General features: G+C 38.3%; 2 protein-coding genes across 3 annotated transcripts; one reads left to right on the plus strand and one right to left on the minus strand.

Annotated features, from left to right (window-relative positions):
- Nucleotides 1-896: 896 nt before the first annotated feature.
- PSY1R (Leucine-rich receptor-like protein kinase family protein) lies at nucleotides 897-5,243 on the minus strand. Its single transcript, XM_008229865.3, has one exon. The coding sequence runs from the start codon at nucleotides 4,277-4,279 to the stop codon at nucleotides 1,064-1,066; it is 3,216 nt and encodes a 1,071-aa protein (XP_008228087.2). The 5' UTR covers nucleotides 4,280-5,243; the 3' UTR covers nucleotides 897-1,063.
- A 2,953-nt stretch (nucleotides 5,244-8,196) lies between these two features.
- Nucleotides 8,197-17,017, plus strand: LOC103327533 (Homeodomain-like transcriptional regulator). 2 transcript variants are annotated; one of them, XM_016793820.2, is made up of 17 exons: nucleotides 8,197-8,613; nucleotides 9,008-9,364; nucleotides 9,804-9,862; nucleotides 9,972-10,211; nucleotides 10,332-10,394; nucleotides 10,475-10,688; nucleotides 10,805-10,905; nucleotides 11,537-11,623; nucleotides 11,708-11,839; nucleotides 12,418-12,558; nucleotides 13,062-13,184; nucleotides 13,301-13,759; nucleotides 14,294-14,707; nucleotides 14,813-15,427; nucleotides 15,994-16,098; nucleotides 16,186-16,405; nucleotides 16,513-17,017. In XM_016793820.2, the coding sequence occupies exons 1-17, from the start codon at nucleotides 8,550-8,552 to the stop codon at nucleotides 16,533-16,535; spliced, it is 3,417 nt and encodes a 1,138-aa protein (XP_016649306.2). In that variant the 5' UTR covers nucleotides 8,197-8,549; the 3' UTR covers nucleotides 16,536-17,017. The 2 variants fall into 2 exon arrangements, with proteins under 2 accessions (XP_016649306.2, XP_088907508.1); XM_089051382.1 differs by lacking the exon at nucleotides 16,513-17,017 and having other exon boundaries at nucleotides 8,204-8,613; nucleotides 15,994-16,069; nucleotides 16,186-16,330.
- The last annotated feature ends 369 nt before the right edge of the window (nucleotides 17,018-17,386 follow it).

Consider the following 17,386-nt stretch of genomic DNA (forward strand, 5'->3'; position numbering starts at 1 on the left):
AAGAAAAAAATTGAATCTAAATAATGTAAAGCATTAACTGGTTTATCACATTATGCTTTCAAAATCAGGATTTTATTTTTATTTTTTTGTCCAAAATTAATGACTCACCAAGCATTTGCCACAGGTTATGCTGGAGTGGTGTTTTCACACCTCCAGAGGTCAGTGTTTAAACAGATTGATATTTTGCCTCCCCCACACTCTTCATGATGTCTGCCTCATGAGGTTGACAATTGTGCCATAAATAAATCAGTCTTAAGCACTAAGCAGCTTGCTGTTCCTTGTGCATGTGATCTTCATGCAATGCATGTGTGATATTTGACCTAGAGTTTTTCCCCCAAACTGAGGCTCTAATTTAATCCATATATATTATGAAAGAGGGATAAAAAACAGCTCAGCAAACATTGCAGTTCACTGGATTATCTAGACAAGGAAAAGAACAGAGTAACTTGCCAGACCAATTAAAGATTCATGTTGAAAATTTCGGTTTGAACTTTGAATCATAAATGACAGACATAATCAGCATATGCATCGCGGGAAAATCATATAATTTGTAGTTTGTAGTCCAGATTCAGACAATTGGTGTTATGCATAGATGAACCCCCTCTAGATTTTCCTTTATTTGAGCAGGAGAACTGAATAGTTTCAATTCACAGGTCTCACAAAAGCCCTTTTGAAACTACGCAGCAGCAGCAGGTGTCATTAGAGATTTTCACAGAATCTGAAGTAAGATAATTATCAAAAATATTGAGCATTAGAAATTATAAAATTGCTGATTTACAAATGCATGTGTGACCACTTTCTCATTACACCACCTCGATTTGCAACATCATCAGAGCTGTAATCTATATATATATATATATATATATATGTATACTTATGTACTGGGAGGCTCAAAATTAACAAGCAAACCGCTTGACTATAGCTGCCTCATAGATCTGTAGAGCAAAATATCATTTACACAAGTGATTTTGTGAAAGTCTGCAATAATAAACCCAAATATTTATGTGCAAGTATACATATAAATACTTTCTTAGGAAGTGTCAAAGAAATTTGTTTTTCCTCACTAGTCTTTATTTTGGTGTTGGTGGGATGTCCCTACATTTTTCAGCCAATCGACAACTTCCTTGATGGTTGGTCTCTTAAGAGGGTTCTGGTTGACACACATGCAAGCCACATCAAGCACCTGCAGCATCTCTTCGTCAAAGCCCTTCCCTCTCAGGAGAGGATCAAAAACTTCCTCTGGTTTGCCCTCTCTCCTCATTTGCTGCACCCAGCCAACCAACTCTCTCGATGCCCTTGGCTTGCATACCTCGAAAGGCCTTTTTCCGGTTAGCAGCTCAAGCATGACAACCCCAAAACTGTACATATCTCCTCTCAATGTGGCCACCCATGCTTGTCCATACTCTGGAGGAATGTAACCAAGGGTACCAACAAGCTCAGTTGTAACATGAGTCTGGTACGGAAGAATCAACCGGGACAACCCAAAATCAGCAACATGTGCTTGAAATTTATCATCCAGGAGGATGTTGCTGGACTTGATATCACGATGCACAATGTGTGGCTCGCATATTTGGTGCATGTAAGCCAACCCGCAGCCTGCTCCCTGTGCTATCTTCAGTCGAGTTGGCCAATCTAACTGGGAAGCACCATCAGCTTTCTCATGCAACCAGTAATCCAGACTTCCATTCTCCATATAGGAATATATTAACAGGCGAACACCATCATGCACACAATAGCCTTGCAGGGAAACCAGATTCTCATGTTGGGCAGTGGACAAAGCCTCAACTTCTGCTTTGAATTCCCTTTCCATCAGACCCAAGTCTCCTGAGAGTTTCTTAACAGCTAGCCTGGTCCCATTTGCGAATATTGCTCTGTAAACCAGACCAAAACCTCCACAGCCAATGATGTTTGCTTGATTGAAATTGTCAGTTGCCTTTAAGATTTCAGTTATGGTAAGATCCTTGATTTCATTGGTATTGGTTGGGAACACTATGACTAGGCTGGTATCCTTGTCAAGCTCAGGAGTAACAGCAGTGGCTGAATGGCTAGACATTGTGTCAAAATCCATCTTGTCAGTATCTCCTCCTGGAATGATCCTTCTCTTAGACAACATCCACACTACTAGCATAACAACAATAAATACAATGCCAAAACAGATCCCAGAGGTGAGTCCAATAAGAAGATTTTTGTTAGACCTTCGAGAAGCAGCCGGTGATAATGGTTGAGGACATGTGCGATGCACAGTTGGAGGACCACATAAGCCCGGATTCCCTTCAAAGCTGGAGATGGTAAAAGTATCAAACTGACCTCCAGATGGTACAAGTCCCTGAAGATCATTGTTTGCCACACTGAAGGAAGACAAGAAATGCAGACCTTTGAGAGAAACAGGGATTTCACCAGATAGATTGTTATAGGAAAGATCCAATTTCTCTAAGTTAGTGAGGTTAGAAATCTGATCTGGGATGCTGCCAGAGAATTTGTTATGACTAAGGTCCAACACATGAATAAACTTCAATCGGCCAATCTCAATGGGGATACTGCCATTAAGGCTGTTGTTACTCAAATATATGGCTGGGGGGAGATTGGACAGTTGGTTGTACTGCTGATCAGTAGCATTATTGGGCTTCACAAATACTGGCAACTCTAAATAACTTCTGTCCACCTTATCACTGGCCTCTTTCGATGTCAAAACTGGCATCCCACAGAGATCATTAGGAAATCCGCCTTGAAGGAGGTTATTGGACAAATCAATGTAGAAAAGGTTGGGCAGACTAGCCAACCAACCGGGAAGAGACCCAGTTATAAGATTAAATGACAGGTCCAAGGCTTGAAGGTTTTTAAGCTTGGCTAGCCAGGTGGGTACTTGACCTGTGAATTGGCAACCCCCAAGAGAAAAAACCCGAAGGCTTTGGAATCCATCTAGGTCTCCTAGGCTTTTATCATCTGGCACAGGCTCAAACAGAAAATTATTGGACAATATCAGAGTGGTCAGGTTCTTGCAACCCTTTAGAATCCTAAGAGCCCCAGTGGCATTTGTCATGTTGTTGGTAGAGATGGAGAGGAAAGCCAAGGATTCTAATGCAACTATTTCAGGTGATATCTGTCCTGTGAGCTGATTCCCGGTCAATCTAATAGCTGTTAGTGACTTGCAAGAGTAGAGGCTTTTGGGGAACTCACCAGTGAAGTTGTTGTTGCCAAGGTCCAGAGTGGTGAGGCGTTGGAGAGGGGAGAAGTTGAAGGAAGAGAGGTCTCCAGTCAAGTTGTTGACCCTCAAATTCAAAGCAGACAGCTTTGTACTGTTGGCGAGAGATAGAGGTAAGGGGCCTGTGAGGTTGTTGACGTGGAGCAGCAGATTTTCCAACCTGGAAAGGTTACCAATTTGGCTTGGGATTGGCCCAGAGAACTGGTTTGAAAAGAGCTCCAGGGTCTGGAGATTGGTGAGGTTCATGATACCATCGTTGATGGGTCCTGTAAGACTATTGACAGGCAGAGAGAGCTGTCGGAGATCAGCAAGGTTGAAAATTTCATCAGGGAGAGAACCAGAGAGGCTATTGAAGCCTGCACGGAAAACTTGGAGCTTGGAACATAATCCGATTCCAGGGGGAATTGTGTCATTGAGTTTATTGTAGGACAAGTCCAAGAAGATAAGGGATGTGTGGTTGCTACCATTGTCGATGGGTATCGACCCGGAAAAGCTGTTGTTGCTGACATTGAAAATGGACACCGATGGGACAAGGATCGAAGATGGGATTGTTCCATTGAAGAAATTGCTAGACAAGTTCAGAACCTGAAGCTGACTGATTTTATTTGAAGGTGGTAGACGGCCAATGAGACGATTGAAGCTCAAGTCAATGACTTGGAGACTAGAGAGAGATGAAAACAAATCTTCAGGAAGAGAACCCAGGAAAGAATTGTGGGAAAGATTGAGGTGGGTGAGATGGGTGAGGTTTGTGATTGATGGATTGATGACACCAGTTAAGCCTCTCCTAGGCAGCCATAGCCGGACGACACGTCCTTGATCATCTGGGCCGCAGGTTATTCCTTCCCAAAGGCAACAGTCAGTGGAAGAAGACCAATTCAAATTCAATGGTGCCTGGAGAGCCAAGGACAATAGAGCGTCCTGATCGAGCTGGTTACAAGCAGCAGAAGCAGAGCAAGGAAGAAGAAGAAGAATGAAAACCCACTGACCCAAAAAGAGATGAGGAAGGAAGGTTGGTATTATTGTTGGGACCTTCTGCTTCTTCTTGTCGTGTTTCATCGGAACAAGAGAAGAAGACATGAAGACTCTCTCTTTCTCTTTCTCTAACTCTCTCACTCAATCATACACAACAACATGCTGTAACACATATCACCATCAGCATCATCACAATCTATTGGAACCATATCAATTGGTAGAAGCAGCACCAATCTACCAAAATCGTACTGGTGTTTGAATAAATGCGTGAGAGAGCTAGCTAGCTAGCCAAACTACCCTGGTACAGAAAGATTGGGTTTTTGGGGATTGCAGCAAAAACCCAATTGAGCAATTGACCCGGAGAAACAAAGACAGAGAGAGGTTGAGTTGGGGGAGCTGCTGTGCCTATGTGAAGACAACTGACGTTGACATGGAAGAGACGATAATAATAATAAATCACAGGATGAAGCGTTTACTTTGTGGGCGGCTGGTAGTGGCTGTTGGTGTTGTTGGTGCTGTTGGACATTTTCTAATCTTGTAATCATGATGATGGCGATGATGATGATGATCCGTCACCACAAGAGCTTAGCGTGTATAGTAGGATTAGGATATTCACATATCAAAGGCAAAAGCTTTCTTCTTCTTTTTCTTTTTTTTTTTCTTTTTCAAATATTCGTTTCAGCACTTGCCCATTATTTATTTTCTTCTTCTTCTTCTTTTTCTTTTTTCTTTTTTCTCTTCTCTCTTTCTCGACGTCTTCTTCGGTTGCTTGGCTTTGCTTAGCTTGCTGCTTAAGCCCCCGACAGAGAGACTGAGGAGGACACCGATAAGCTAACGCAGCAAATGGGTTTTGAGTCCGGCAAGTGACAGAGAAGAGATTTGGGGTTGCGTGGTAAGTCAATTTGGTAAATGATGGGGTTTGGAATCTTTCAGATTGTTCGAGAGAGAGAGGCAGTCAAGTAGTTAAGAAACTAGGGATTTGGAAAAAGAATTGGGGCAAAATGCACACCGCGTATTTATTTTCTTTTTCGGAACCCACGCAAGTTGGAGTTATTTGAGGATATTTACACTTTAGCAGATTAATTAGCACACTCATCAACTAACCAATATTTTGAGAGGATAAAATATAGAATACTAACTTTTTCATGTGCCCTTGTTACCTATCTAACTTTTTGACACATGTATTTCCACTTAATCCCAAGTTAACAATGTTAACTTTTAATTAAAAACACTAATAATTGAAGGTTCAGCCGGAACGTCCTGAGCCTTGAGACGGAGGCAGCAACCACGTTGATGACTCAGTAAGTGCGTTAGCGTTTAGAAATCGAATTTGCGCAACCCCAAACTAGCCACCAAAACTCCCACCCACCCTACCCGGTCAGCGGCAACTCCCTCTCATTCTCGCCGCTGACAAAGCCTCCTTTTCTCTTTTCTCTATCTTCTTTTTCATATCGTTGTCCTCAATCCACGTCTCTCTTTCAAAGAATAAACCAGAAGAGCAGGGGAAGAAGATAGATCTAGATCCAAAATAAAGGGGGAGAAGAGAGAGAAGGTGCTTTTTTTGACGGCAAGAAGGGAAGGGGCTGCACCGATAGGGTGGGGTTGTTGACGGAGAAGGAGAGGCGCTTCGCTGTTGGGTTTTCCCCCTTCAATTATTAGTTTTTAATTTTTTAATTTAATTAAAAGCTAACATTATTAACTTGGGTTTAAGTGGAAGGACATGTGTCAAAAAGTTAGATAGTAATAGGGTGGGCGCATGAAAAATGGTAACAGAAAAATTGAACTCATACTAAGGTAGTATAGCGACGTAATACATTTAGGTTTAGGATTGTTTATCTCACTTAAGGTCTCTACTTCCCTTTTAGTTTAAATACATTTTTATTTTTAGGATAATGATTCTCACTTTTCTTCGTGGAGATGGAGATGGTAATGACATATTTGGCATCGATCCATCTCATTGCCGTTCCTATTATCAAGCTAATATTGCATGACAATGGTCGTCGAAAAAAGAAGAGAGGTTGGTTTTATTAAGGGTATTTTTGGTATTTATTTTGAGCAAACCAAATGATTTGTTTAAACAAGCGATAATCTACTTTAAACTAATCTAAATTACGGGGAGACGATGATTCGAACTCGAGTGCAGAGTTGAGAGCATATTCGCTGTAACCAAACTAACTAAGTCTAGGTTTGCAAAGCAACTGATTTTACATATGAATGAAGGGTGTGAAAATAAAAAAATTGTACCCACGAAATAGATTATTATTATTATTATTTATAATAAAAGTTTGTGGCCATGGAACATTGATAAGATAAGTGGGTCCATTTTAGATTCACCTTGATAATTTTCCCATTAGCGTGACTTTAGAGCAGGGAGGAGACTTGGTGGCCATGAAATATTAAGGGAGTTACCATTGTCCGATTCTAATTTGTTCATCCATTTTTCACATTTATCATGATGATTTGTGCGCACTACTTCATTGTTTTTACGTGCAAAGTCCACTTGTTATGACCAGCAGAGTTGTCCTAATATATTAATTAAAAAAATGTTGGGAGACAAACTTTTTCTAGACAGGAAATTACCAGGTAGGAGGCATAAAGTCAATATAATATATAAAAAAATAAAAATAAGAATCTAGTGCCTAGTGGAACATAAAAGAATGCATTTGTCAAACTTAACTACATACATATGAATGTGATCCAAGTATTGAATATTATTATTACATAGATGATAATGTGAAACAACCCTTGTTCTTGAATAAAATATTGAGATATGAATCTCTGATGGATTGGGTTTGGTTCTTTCTTTATGCCCACCACCATATAAACCTGACTTGGACAGCAAAAACGGCTTGAATGGGAAAGTGGCAAGATTTGAAACTTGAAAGGGAGGGTTAGAGAGAGGACTGGTAAACCTCAGGGCAAGTCAAGGGTTATGAGATTTTGTCATCCTCCCTTGTGAATTGTGATATCTCATAACAAAATGATCTGTTTCGGTTTAAATTTTAATATGAACTTTGTCCTCCTTTCTCTTTACAATATAAATAAATAAATACATGTTTACATTCGATTTTCTCACTTGCAACCTTTTGTTTTTTGTTATTGTTTTTGTAGTTTTAAAACGTTCTATTCAAATATAGTTGTGAAAATTTTCCCATGAGATTGTGTTTTTTTTTACTACAAATGTGCGTTTAGTTGACTAGGACAGTGCATCCAAGTTCGAGTATCATTTCCCGTAAATTAGATTATATCATAATAATTTAGATTATCGCTTGTAAAAAAATAAAATAAAAAATAACTGCTCATTCAGTGGTTGAGACTAGACATACACGTAAACCACAATATAATGGCATGTTGTTAGTTCCAACATTAAATTCACAAAACAATATATTTAATTTTTTTGGGTGACAAAGAAATATTTTAAACTACTCATATAATGGGAGGGGGATCAAACTCGGGTGCAAAGCCGGCACACTACATTAACTAAATTACCTAAACCAAGTCTGTTAAATTCACTGAACATAGATCAATCAAGATACTAGTTCAAACGAAAATGCTACCTAAATAAGCAAATTCACTGAACATTGATCAAGATACTACTCCACAACAAAAATGCTTCCCAAAGAAGCAGTCCAAACCAAACCAAATCCTTCGACTTTGGGCCAAGCTACTTGAACAAACAAGGTATCCAAGATGATATGGTAAATGGGCTAACAGGAGGATAGTTGTCCCCAAACTCAATTTTAAGCCCATATTTGCCAAGGCACTCAACAACAACAAAAAAACTATAAGGATGACACTGAAAAAATAAAAAATACAAGGACGAAAGTGAAAATCCGAATAAACTATAGGGAACCATTGGGCCTTCCTAAAAAAAAAGTTCTGGGCCAGTGACACAAAACTCGAATGTAAAACCCTACACGTATCCAAGCAGAATATTTCCTCTTCTCGTTGTAAGCCAAAAAGTGAACCCAAAAACAAAAAAAGAAAAGATGATGATATAAATATTGACGCTAATTAATTTTTTTCGTCGAGAATTCGATGAAGATATTTTTTTGGTAAAACCCAAAACCCTACTTGGTTAGTTTCCCATTTCATTATCTGCTGCTTTTCGTCCCCTTTGGCATCACAATTAGACGGTGTCTAAGGACAAGCATGCAGATTACAGAGCTCACTCTCCCACCTCCATTTCCCTGCGGGTTCGACGCTGCCACTCTCACTCTGATATCGCCACCCACAGTCTCGCTCTGCTAATTTGTATAGCTTGCTTCTACGTTCTCAACCGCCCCAACCATTTCTGCTTTGGGTTCTGTTCTTCAACTCCTTCTGGAAATGGTTTTGAAATTTCTGTGATTTTGGGTACTTGTGGAAGAAGAAGATGATGGAAAAGATAAAGAGGAAAACTCAATCACAGCTTGAAGCCCTTGAGAGCTTCTACTCAGGTACGCTTCTTCGCTAATTGTAACCTCTCTCTCTCTCTCTCTCTCTCTCTCTCTCCCTGCGTGTGTGTGTTTGATATACGTAGCTTTTGTTATTATTGCTCTGTTTCTCTATTGGGTTCAGAATTAAGCTACCCAATTTACAGTTTAATTGAAATCAGCATTTTATACGTGCAATTATTGGCTCAAACTTGGAACAGACAGCTGCAATCGTTCCGTTGTTTGTTTTGATTTTAGAAAGCAATAAGGAAATAGTTGCAGAATACAATTATACAAGCACCTAGGATTGGTCGTGCATCTGTTGCTATAGATTTTATATAATGGTAAAGGACTTTTCATGTTAATCACAAGAGAGCGAAACCCAATATTTACAACTTTTTTTTTGGTCTCTTCACAGAGGATAGGTATCCTTCACGAACGGCAATGGAATGCCATGCTGCTGCCTTCAGATTGACTTACAATCAGGTTCGGGGTTGGTTTGTTGAGAAGAGGAGGAGAGAGAAGCGAGAAAATAAAACCACCGAGGAGTTGGGTGGAAGAAATGGATCGGGAGCTGGTGCTCCAAGGGTAGTTAAACACTGCCCCTCAAAAGCTCCTTCGTTGTTGAGATACAAGCAAACAAAAATGAATGGGAATCATATTCAGGAATTGTTAACTCCAGACTACATTCTCAAGAAGGTGTTCCGCAAAGATGGTCCCCCCCTTGGTGTGGAATTTGACTCTCTCCCCTCTCGGGCACTTTTCCATTCTACAGGTAAGAACTGAGAAACTTTCAGGTCTGAGAAATCATAGGCAAAATGAATAATTTCTATTCTACATTTTTGTCTATCTGAGATCAATTCTCCTTTTCCGTTTGTTTAAAAAGTAAACTACACATCAGTTGTAGAATTTTCACTCAGAGTGGTTTGGTGTGTTGATGAGAACATTCTCTTTGTTGATTTTTATATGAGTTGTGAAGGGAGAGGACTTGATTCTCTGAGATTTTGTTGTTTCGTAATGTTTAATGCCATTCAGAATTAGATGTTTTTGGTAGTTTGCGTCTAAACTTCTTGACAGAGTTAATTTGTATTGGTGTTGCAGTAGCTGTTCGGAAAATTTTATCTCTTTGTTCTTTTTGATGCTATTTGTAGATTTTTTTGTTGTTGCACTACATATTTTAATAAGGTTTCACTCACATTGTTATTTCCATTTAGATCCCGAAGATTTACATCCCCCTTGCAAAGAGAACCAAAGAGAAACTAAAAGGAGGAAGGTAATGGATAAATTCTTTTGTTGGCACCAGCTTTCATGATTCTCTTGTTTCTACCTTAAGTGTCCTTAACTGGTCCCACAAATATTCTTACCCTTTTAACTTTTATTAGGTTACCGAGCATGCTGTCATTGGTCATCAGAATTGCAACGAGAGTGCTCCAGTGAAAAAACATGGTGTTGGAAAAGGTTTGATGACGGTCTGGCGGGCAACCAATCCTGATGCCAGAGATTTTCCTGTTGACATGGGTTTTGCTAACGGTGGAGTCACTAGTGTATCATTAATTCCAACTTCTGTATCGCGAAAACCAGTAACTCGGAACAGAAGATTGCAACCTAAAAAAAGTGTTCCTGTAAGTGATTTAGTCTGTATTGCTTGCAGATGTGTGAGAAATTTTTTTGGGATGATCATCTTAAAGGTCGATCTGGGTGGTTACCTTTAGAAAGTTGTCTGACATTTGTTGCCTTTACAGAAACAGGGACGGGTACGAAATAAGGTACAAGAAAAGAGGAAACATTTCGTCAAAAGAAGAGAAGTAAGTGAAAAATTTGTTCTTGCAAATATGTGGTTTAAGTTAGCAGATTTAGCAACATTCATTTTGCTTTTGGATGCAAGGTGGAATCTAACAATGAGAATCAGACTCTGCCAAGCAAAGAAAAATGTGAACTTGCTTTGGAAGGAGCAAGTTCCCAAGAACACTCGGATAAGATTGCTATGCTTGTGGATGATGAAGAGCTGGAGCTGAGAGAATTACAAGGAAGGCCAAATGCACTGGGGTGCTCTGATCATTTTACTACTAATGGAGATCATGCCTGTTCACTTTGCAAAGGTTGGTTTGAAGGAAGAATGGAACAAATTTTCCAATCTAAAATGAAATGCTGTAATATGTATGTGTCTACATGTATAGTATTTTGAGCTGTGGATAAGGAATTTTTGGGATTTCAGATTTGCTGGCCAAGTTTCCTCCAAATTCTGTGAAGATGAAGCAGCCATTCTGTATGCAACCTTGGGATTCTTCTCCAGAGATTGTCAAGAAACTGTTCAAGGTATGTGAATTGCAAACTGTTTGTGGCCTGATTTTGTTAGGTTCTTTTGCAAATATAGGACATCGTTCGTGAAAGATGTCATACACTCCATCTATGCTTGCATTTGCTTTTTCTTATTTATGAGGTCTGTTTTCTTATTCATGATTATACGACCTATAAAAGCTTGGAATAATTATTTTGTGCTCGCTAATACTGCCTAATGGTCTCTCATTACTCTTACCAATCTTTTTCATTGACGCTCTCATTGCATAGATTGAAGTCATAGGTTGTTCTTGCAGAGAGGTTATGCAAACTAAGATATACTCAAGAAAAACATATATCAAGTACTAGAGATATATGGAATGTGGTCTAAATTTGATATTGGAATCTACTTGTAATTCTCTTTTGTGTAGTTCGTACCGAGTGTAGGAATTTATTATTATCTTGTCAACTTTTTGATTCCTTATGGAAATTGGTGAGTGAAGATGTGCTGTGTTAAAGCACCACTCTAGATTGCTGCAATTTTTTTTTTTTGTTTTTTTTTTTTGAGGGGGGTTTATTAACAAATGTGTCTGGGGGTCATCAATTCAGATTGCTACATTTTGTTTAGTTATCGTACTCAAATATATTCTGGGTTGACTTTCTTGGGCAGGTTTTCCATTTCCTTTGTACTTATGCCGTTATGGTAGATATAAGCTCCTTCACTATTGATGAGTTTGCCCAAGCATTTCAGGACAAGGTTATATCTTATCTTTGATCCAACATTGGATTTATTGTGTCTTCTACTTGCCTCAACATCTTTGTTTTGTAAAATGCCTTTTAGGATTCCTTGCTGCTTGGAAAAATTCATGTGGCACTTCTGAAGCTTCTTCTATCTAATGTTGAAGCCGAGCTTGGCTGTGGATCTATACCTCATTTGAGCAAATCATGCAATTTTCTTGCATTTATTCACTCGGTGAGTTATGAACAAACAGCATCTAATCGTGCAGCTCACAGACATTTACAGTTCATTTAACTTATGATAATGTTAGTCATATTGACCATTTCATTTGGGTACATATATGTCACAGCAGTTTTCTAAAGGCTCATATGTTTGGAACTTTGTTGGTAACAAAAAGAGAGTGCAATCTATAAGACTGTTGACATGTTTCTTTACAGGGAAGTTAAATACCGCTGAAAGTAGCAAATATGATATCAGAAAAATTTAAAGAATATAGGAAAGAGGATATCATCTAATAATCAAAAGTTTGGTGTGACTACAGAAAAGGAGTACACTCCAGAATGTCTGATAGATATGCTTAGGCGACAAGAAATTTTCTGAACAAAATCATAATCAGACTATTAGTAGTCCATCCATATGCACTTTTAGAAGATCCACTTGCTTTTTGGTATGGTTGATCAGAGATACTTATTTTTGTCAAACTCTTAAGACTTTTTTGCTCATCTCTTAAATCAATTGTTATTTCATATTATTATGACAAAATTGAATGGAAGTACTCAATAACTAAGCATCTTTGTCAAATGATTTGGCAGGTTGAAAATCAAGAATCCACTCTGGAATTCTGGAAGAGATCGCTAAACCCTTTAACATGGACAGAAATACTGCGTCAAGTACTGGTTGCCGCTGGTTTTGGTTCAAAGCAAGGTGCAATGCGAAGGGATGCCCTTAGCAAGGTCTTCTAATTTAACTACCGTAGTTGCAATTGGTTTTTCCAAGCTCCATTTCCTCTCTAGTAAATGTATTTAATTATCAATACATCTGTATTCTGCAAGTTAAGTGCTATAGATGCCTAATAATATGTGTTCATCACTCAAAACCTTGAGCATTCAAAGCCTTATTGGCAATTGTCATTTAAGATCTGTCATTACCCTGAATAATCTGTTTCTACCTTAAGGCAGAGCCCCAATTGGATAGATTCATTTTCCATACCATCTGTTGAGCATATGTTTAGCATTATTGTGCATTCCTAAATAAAATCTGTTGAGCATATGTTTATTTGTCTCCAGTTGTCTCTGGAATTATTTGCTTTAATGACCAGACATGTGCAGGAGCCTTTATTTACTTTCTTATGGTGGTTTTATTTATGATCTACAATTAATAAGCTTTATCTGTTGTTGCATAAACCTATCTATAAATGTAAAATTTGGTTTTTCAAATTGAATCTTCTGTTATCTAGGAAATGAGCCTTATGGTGAAGTATGGTTTACGCCCTGGTACTTTGAAGGGTGAATTGTTTAGAGTTCTGCTAGAGCAAGGAATTCATGGGTTGAAAGTTTCTGAGTTGGCGAAGTCATTGCAGGTAATTTTCTTGAAAATGTTGTTATCATAATCTCTCATGTTTTAATCGTTAAGTTGATACCAGCCAAGCACAGCATTCCACTTGAATTAGTGATGGACTTTGTTTTCGTTTTGCAGATTTCTGAATTGAACCTTTCCAGTGGAATTGAGGACCTAGAGTCTTTAATTGGTTCAACTCTTTCAAGTGATATTACATTATTTGAAAAGATTTCATCATCCACATATCGTGTGCGTATTAATTCTTCTGAAAAAGAAGTGGAGGAATCCCAATCAGATACCGAAGACTCTGGAGCAGTTGATGATGACCTCGGTGACAGTGGTACATGTAGCAGTGATGATGATTCTGGATGCAATTCAGGAAATTCCCAAATTAAAAAGCTGACTTATATGAACCATGGGAAAAGCAAAGATAACATGGTGACAGTATACACCGAAATTGATGAGAGCCATCCAGGAGAAGTATGGTTGTTAGGACTAATGGAAGGCGAATATTCAGATTTAAGCATTGAAGAAAAGTTGAGCGCAATAGTGGCTCTAATTGATCTTCTTCATGCAGGTTCTGGTTTCAGAATGGAGGTAACATTAGAATCTTTGCATGGACTTTGAAACCTTCTCTTTGTTTTTATCTATCCCCCTACTGTGAGGTTGCCCTATTAAATGGAACGTGTTCAGTCCCTTAAGATAATATCATCTGAATGGTGAAAACTGCATTATATATAAAATACTTTGACAGTAAATATTATTTGAATATTCAATGAGATTCAAGTATCCGTAATTATTATGGTGGTTTATAAGTTTAATATTGGTTTGTATTATTGTTTTCCTTAAAATTGGATCTACCCTTTGGGTTCCACATATGTGACCTGACTGAAGTCCTGACGGGTTCATTATGGCTACCTTCTTTGGCTTCTCTAAACAAAAACAAAAAAACAGAAACTGATAGCTTCTTGTTGTCTTTGTCTATTGTTATGTATCATGTATTTCCCCACTGAGTTATTAAATGTTCTTCAATTGTAACTATAGTTTTCAACAGAATTTAAACATGCATGGTATTTAAGTAATTTTCAGCAGATTAAACATGTCTCTCTTTTTCTTCTTATTCCTTTATAGGATCCTATAAATGCTATTGCTGAATGCGTTCCTAGCAGTCTTCATTCTGGTTCAGGGGCGAAAATTAAGAGGTTATCAACTAAACAACGTGGCATGCCCAGGCCAACCTGGGTCCATGCAGGACATACGAGTGGTGCAAAAGAAGATTATACATTAAAGTTTCACCCTATAGATTCTTCAGGGTCAATCTCAAAGTTCTCTGACGAGAGATTCTCTACAAAAGAGAAAAATGGAAAAGAAAGAGAAGTGCGGTTTGACATACACCCAATGCAATCTGTGTTTTTGGGTTCTGATCGTAGATACAATAGATACTGGCTTTTCTTGGGCCCTTGTAATGCATATGACCCAGGACATAGAAGGGTTTATTTCGAATCTTCAGAAGATGGTCACTGGGAGGTGATTGATACAGAAGAGGTATTGTGCTGAATTTTTGTTATACGATCAATTTGATTGTAGTACATATTGCTTGACCTTGTATAAGTTATAATATTTACTTGCTTTTTCTTAAACCAAATGCAGGCTCTGTGTGCTTTGTTGTCAGTTTTGGATGACAGGGGTAAACGAGAGGCTCTTCTTATTGAATCCCTGGAGAAACGAATAGCGTTTCTGTGCCAAGCGATGTCAAGTAGAATGGTAAATAGTGATAGAATTGACAACTTGGCGCAATCTGATCAATCTGAGCTGGATAGTGTTAGAGAAGACACTTATTCACCAGTATCTGATGTAGACAACAACTTATCTGGAATTGCAAATGATTCTCTGCCTTCATCTGGAGTTGTGGTTCTTGAAGTTAGAAAGAAAGGAGAACAACAGAAACAGAAATGGAGCCGAATCCAAGCATTTGATTCATGGTTATGGAATTCCTTTTACCTAGATCTTAATGCTGTCAAACATGGTAAACGATCATATTTTGATACACTTACTAGATGTGAAAGTTGTCATGATTTGTATTGGAGAGATGAGAAGCACTGCAGGATTTGCCATACAACATTTGAGCTTCATTTTGATCTGGAAGAAAGGTATGCCATCCATGTAGCCACATGTAAGGAGAAAGAAGCGAGTGATACTTTTCCTAAGCATAAGGTCCTCTCATCACAGATCCAATCACTAAAAGCTGCGATGCATGCAATTGAGGTAACCCATCATTTGGATTTTAGCTTTGCATTTTCTGATATTTGTTTGTTATAGTAATGAAGATGTCCTCCAGTTAAAAAGATTTCAAGCTACACATATCTTTGATAGACTGGAGGAGAATAGGACTTCAGTTGAGGATCAACCTAGGAATGAATGAAGTGTTCATGGTTTGGATAATTTGAATGTGACTTTTGAGATTTATGCGTAATCAAATCTGATAGCTTTTATATAATAAAAAAAAAGAGAGAAAATCTCTGAAGTGCAATAAGATTTTAGATGAAGGGATGCGGGATGGCGGGGAAGGGATTGATGAAAAGGCATACTGCTGTGAATGTAGCAGAATGGTTGATTAGTATCCACCTGCCCTATCTGATTAGTTCGGGCCTCTGGTAGCTGGCCCTAAATAGTGGGATTATTTTAGTTGGATTTTGGGGCCTGAACCTTTTGATTGTCTGATGGTTAAAACAGGTTTTCTAGGTTATATATGGAAGACATTTCTATTCGCCCCAAAGTTTTTAATGTTTTTCCGTGCTATATTGATCTCCACCTCCCTCTGCTTTGTGCAGTCAGCCATGCCAGAAGATGCTTTGTTGGGTGCTTGGAAAAAATCTGCTCATAAGCTATGGGTGAAACGACTAAGACGTACCTCATCTTTGGCTGAGCTTTTGCAGGTTTTCTATTTTCCTTTTTTCACACTATCTATTTTTTGTTTATTTTCTAGTCGGAACCATCAGTTTCTTTATTGTTTACTCGTGCAGGTTCTTGGTGATTTTGTTGGTGCCATCAACGAGGACCGATTATATGAATGCAATATAGAGCAAGGTTCTTGTAATTTTAGTGAAGAACTGATTGCGTCCTTTGCATGTATGCCCCAGACAACATCTGCAGTTGCACTCTGGTTGGTGAGATTGGATGCCTTAATTGCTCCATACTTGGAAAGAGCCCATTCTCAGAAAAGGCTGGAAATTAGTGTCAGAGGTAATGATTGAATATAATGCAGATTGGTGCTTGACAATTGAGTGACTTCTTAATTGTTTTCATAGCTTTTCAAATTTTCGCCATCTTAAAAGCTTCTTTTACTTCAGGGAAGCATGCTCCAAAGCAATAGCGCCGCCTTTTTTCGTAGATTAGCCAAATTCAATCCCACATTTTTTTGACAGATTGAGGAGCATTTATATGTCCATTGTACTGCCAGATCAGTGGAACTGTTGCAGGCTTTGAAACCGTGGTACTTTGTATGAAGCTATGCTTCAAGTTTTCTATTTAGTTGCCATATATGGCCATTGAGTCGTTAGATGTACAGCATGAAGGAAAGTTGGACGTTTAATAGATACAAGAGTTTCATGTCACTGAAACCTGCTCCAGAGAAATATCCTCACGTTTATCCTATATTCGCTTGTGAAGAATATGGCAGCCTCTTTACTGTCTCAGTCAATGGAGGAACTCAGATTTTGTTAATGCATGCTTGTTCTAGTTTTTTAAAGCAGGAATAAAATGTTGTCAAATGTACATTGTTGTAAAGAAAAACAAAATACTGTTTTTTTATTTTATTTTTTAAAATAGAAGATTTGAAAGTCATCTTTGTGATAATCTTTTGTAGCTAGAACAATGTTTATTGTAGTTGAATATCCTCGGCCTCACAGTTTGTTGCCAAAGACTTGTTGGTTTATTGAAATTTGCATTTCTTCATTGGGGTTCTCGTAGCTATTGATTGGTAAAAAACATAGACATTCACCAAGAATGCTCGAATTATATTACACAAGAATAGCACTAGATAAATAAAACATTTAGGGTTTGGCTGTACTTTTTCTACGGCGTTTTTTAAGATAATAGTTGCTGCATAATTTCACGAAAAACTCCATGCATTCCTCGAAGCCTTCTTCCGGGTTTCAGTAGCAATTCTCAGTGCCTTGAGCAACGAACTTTATACATATGCCTCAGTTTTTGTGGCCATTTTAA

This window comes from Prunus mume, linkage group LG4, assembly GCF_029339155.1.
Source record: "Prunus mume cultivar Tortuosa linkage group LG4, ASM2933915v1, whole genome shotgun sequence".
Classification (NCBI taxonomy): domain Eukaryota; kingdom Viridiplantae; phylum Streptophyta; class Magnoliopsida; order Rosales; family Rosaceae; genus Prunus; species Prunus mume.

Bases quoted from the DNA above. Each gene is read 5' to 3' on its own strand.
- PSY1R (XM_008229865.3), bottom strand. From the start codon at position 4,279: ATGTCTTCTTCTCTTGTTCCGATGAAACACGACAAGAAGAAGCAGAAG.
- LOC103327533 (XM_016793820.2), top strand. From the start codon at position 8,550: ATGATGGAAAAGATAAAGAGGAAAACTCAATCACAGCTTGAAGCCCTT. The intron at 9,365-9,803 runs GTAAGAACTGAG...ATTTCCATTTAG, and splicing joins GGCACTTTTCCATTCTACAG to ATCCCGAAGATTTACATCCC. The intron at 12,559-13,061 runs GTCTTCTAATTT...TCTGTTATCTAG, and splicing joins GAAGGGATGCCCTTAGCAAG to GAAATGAGCCTTATGGTGAA.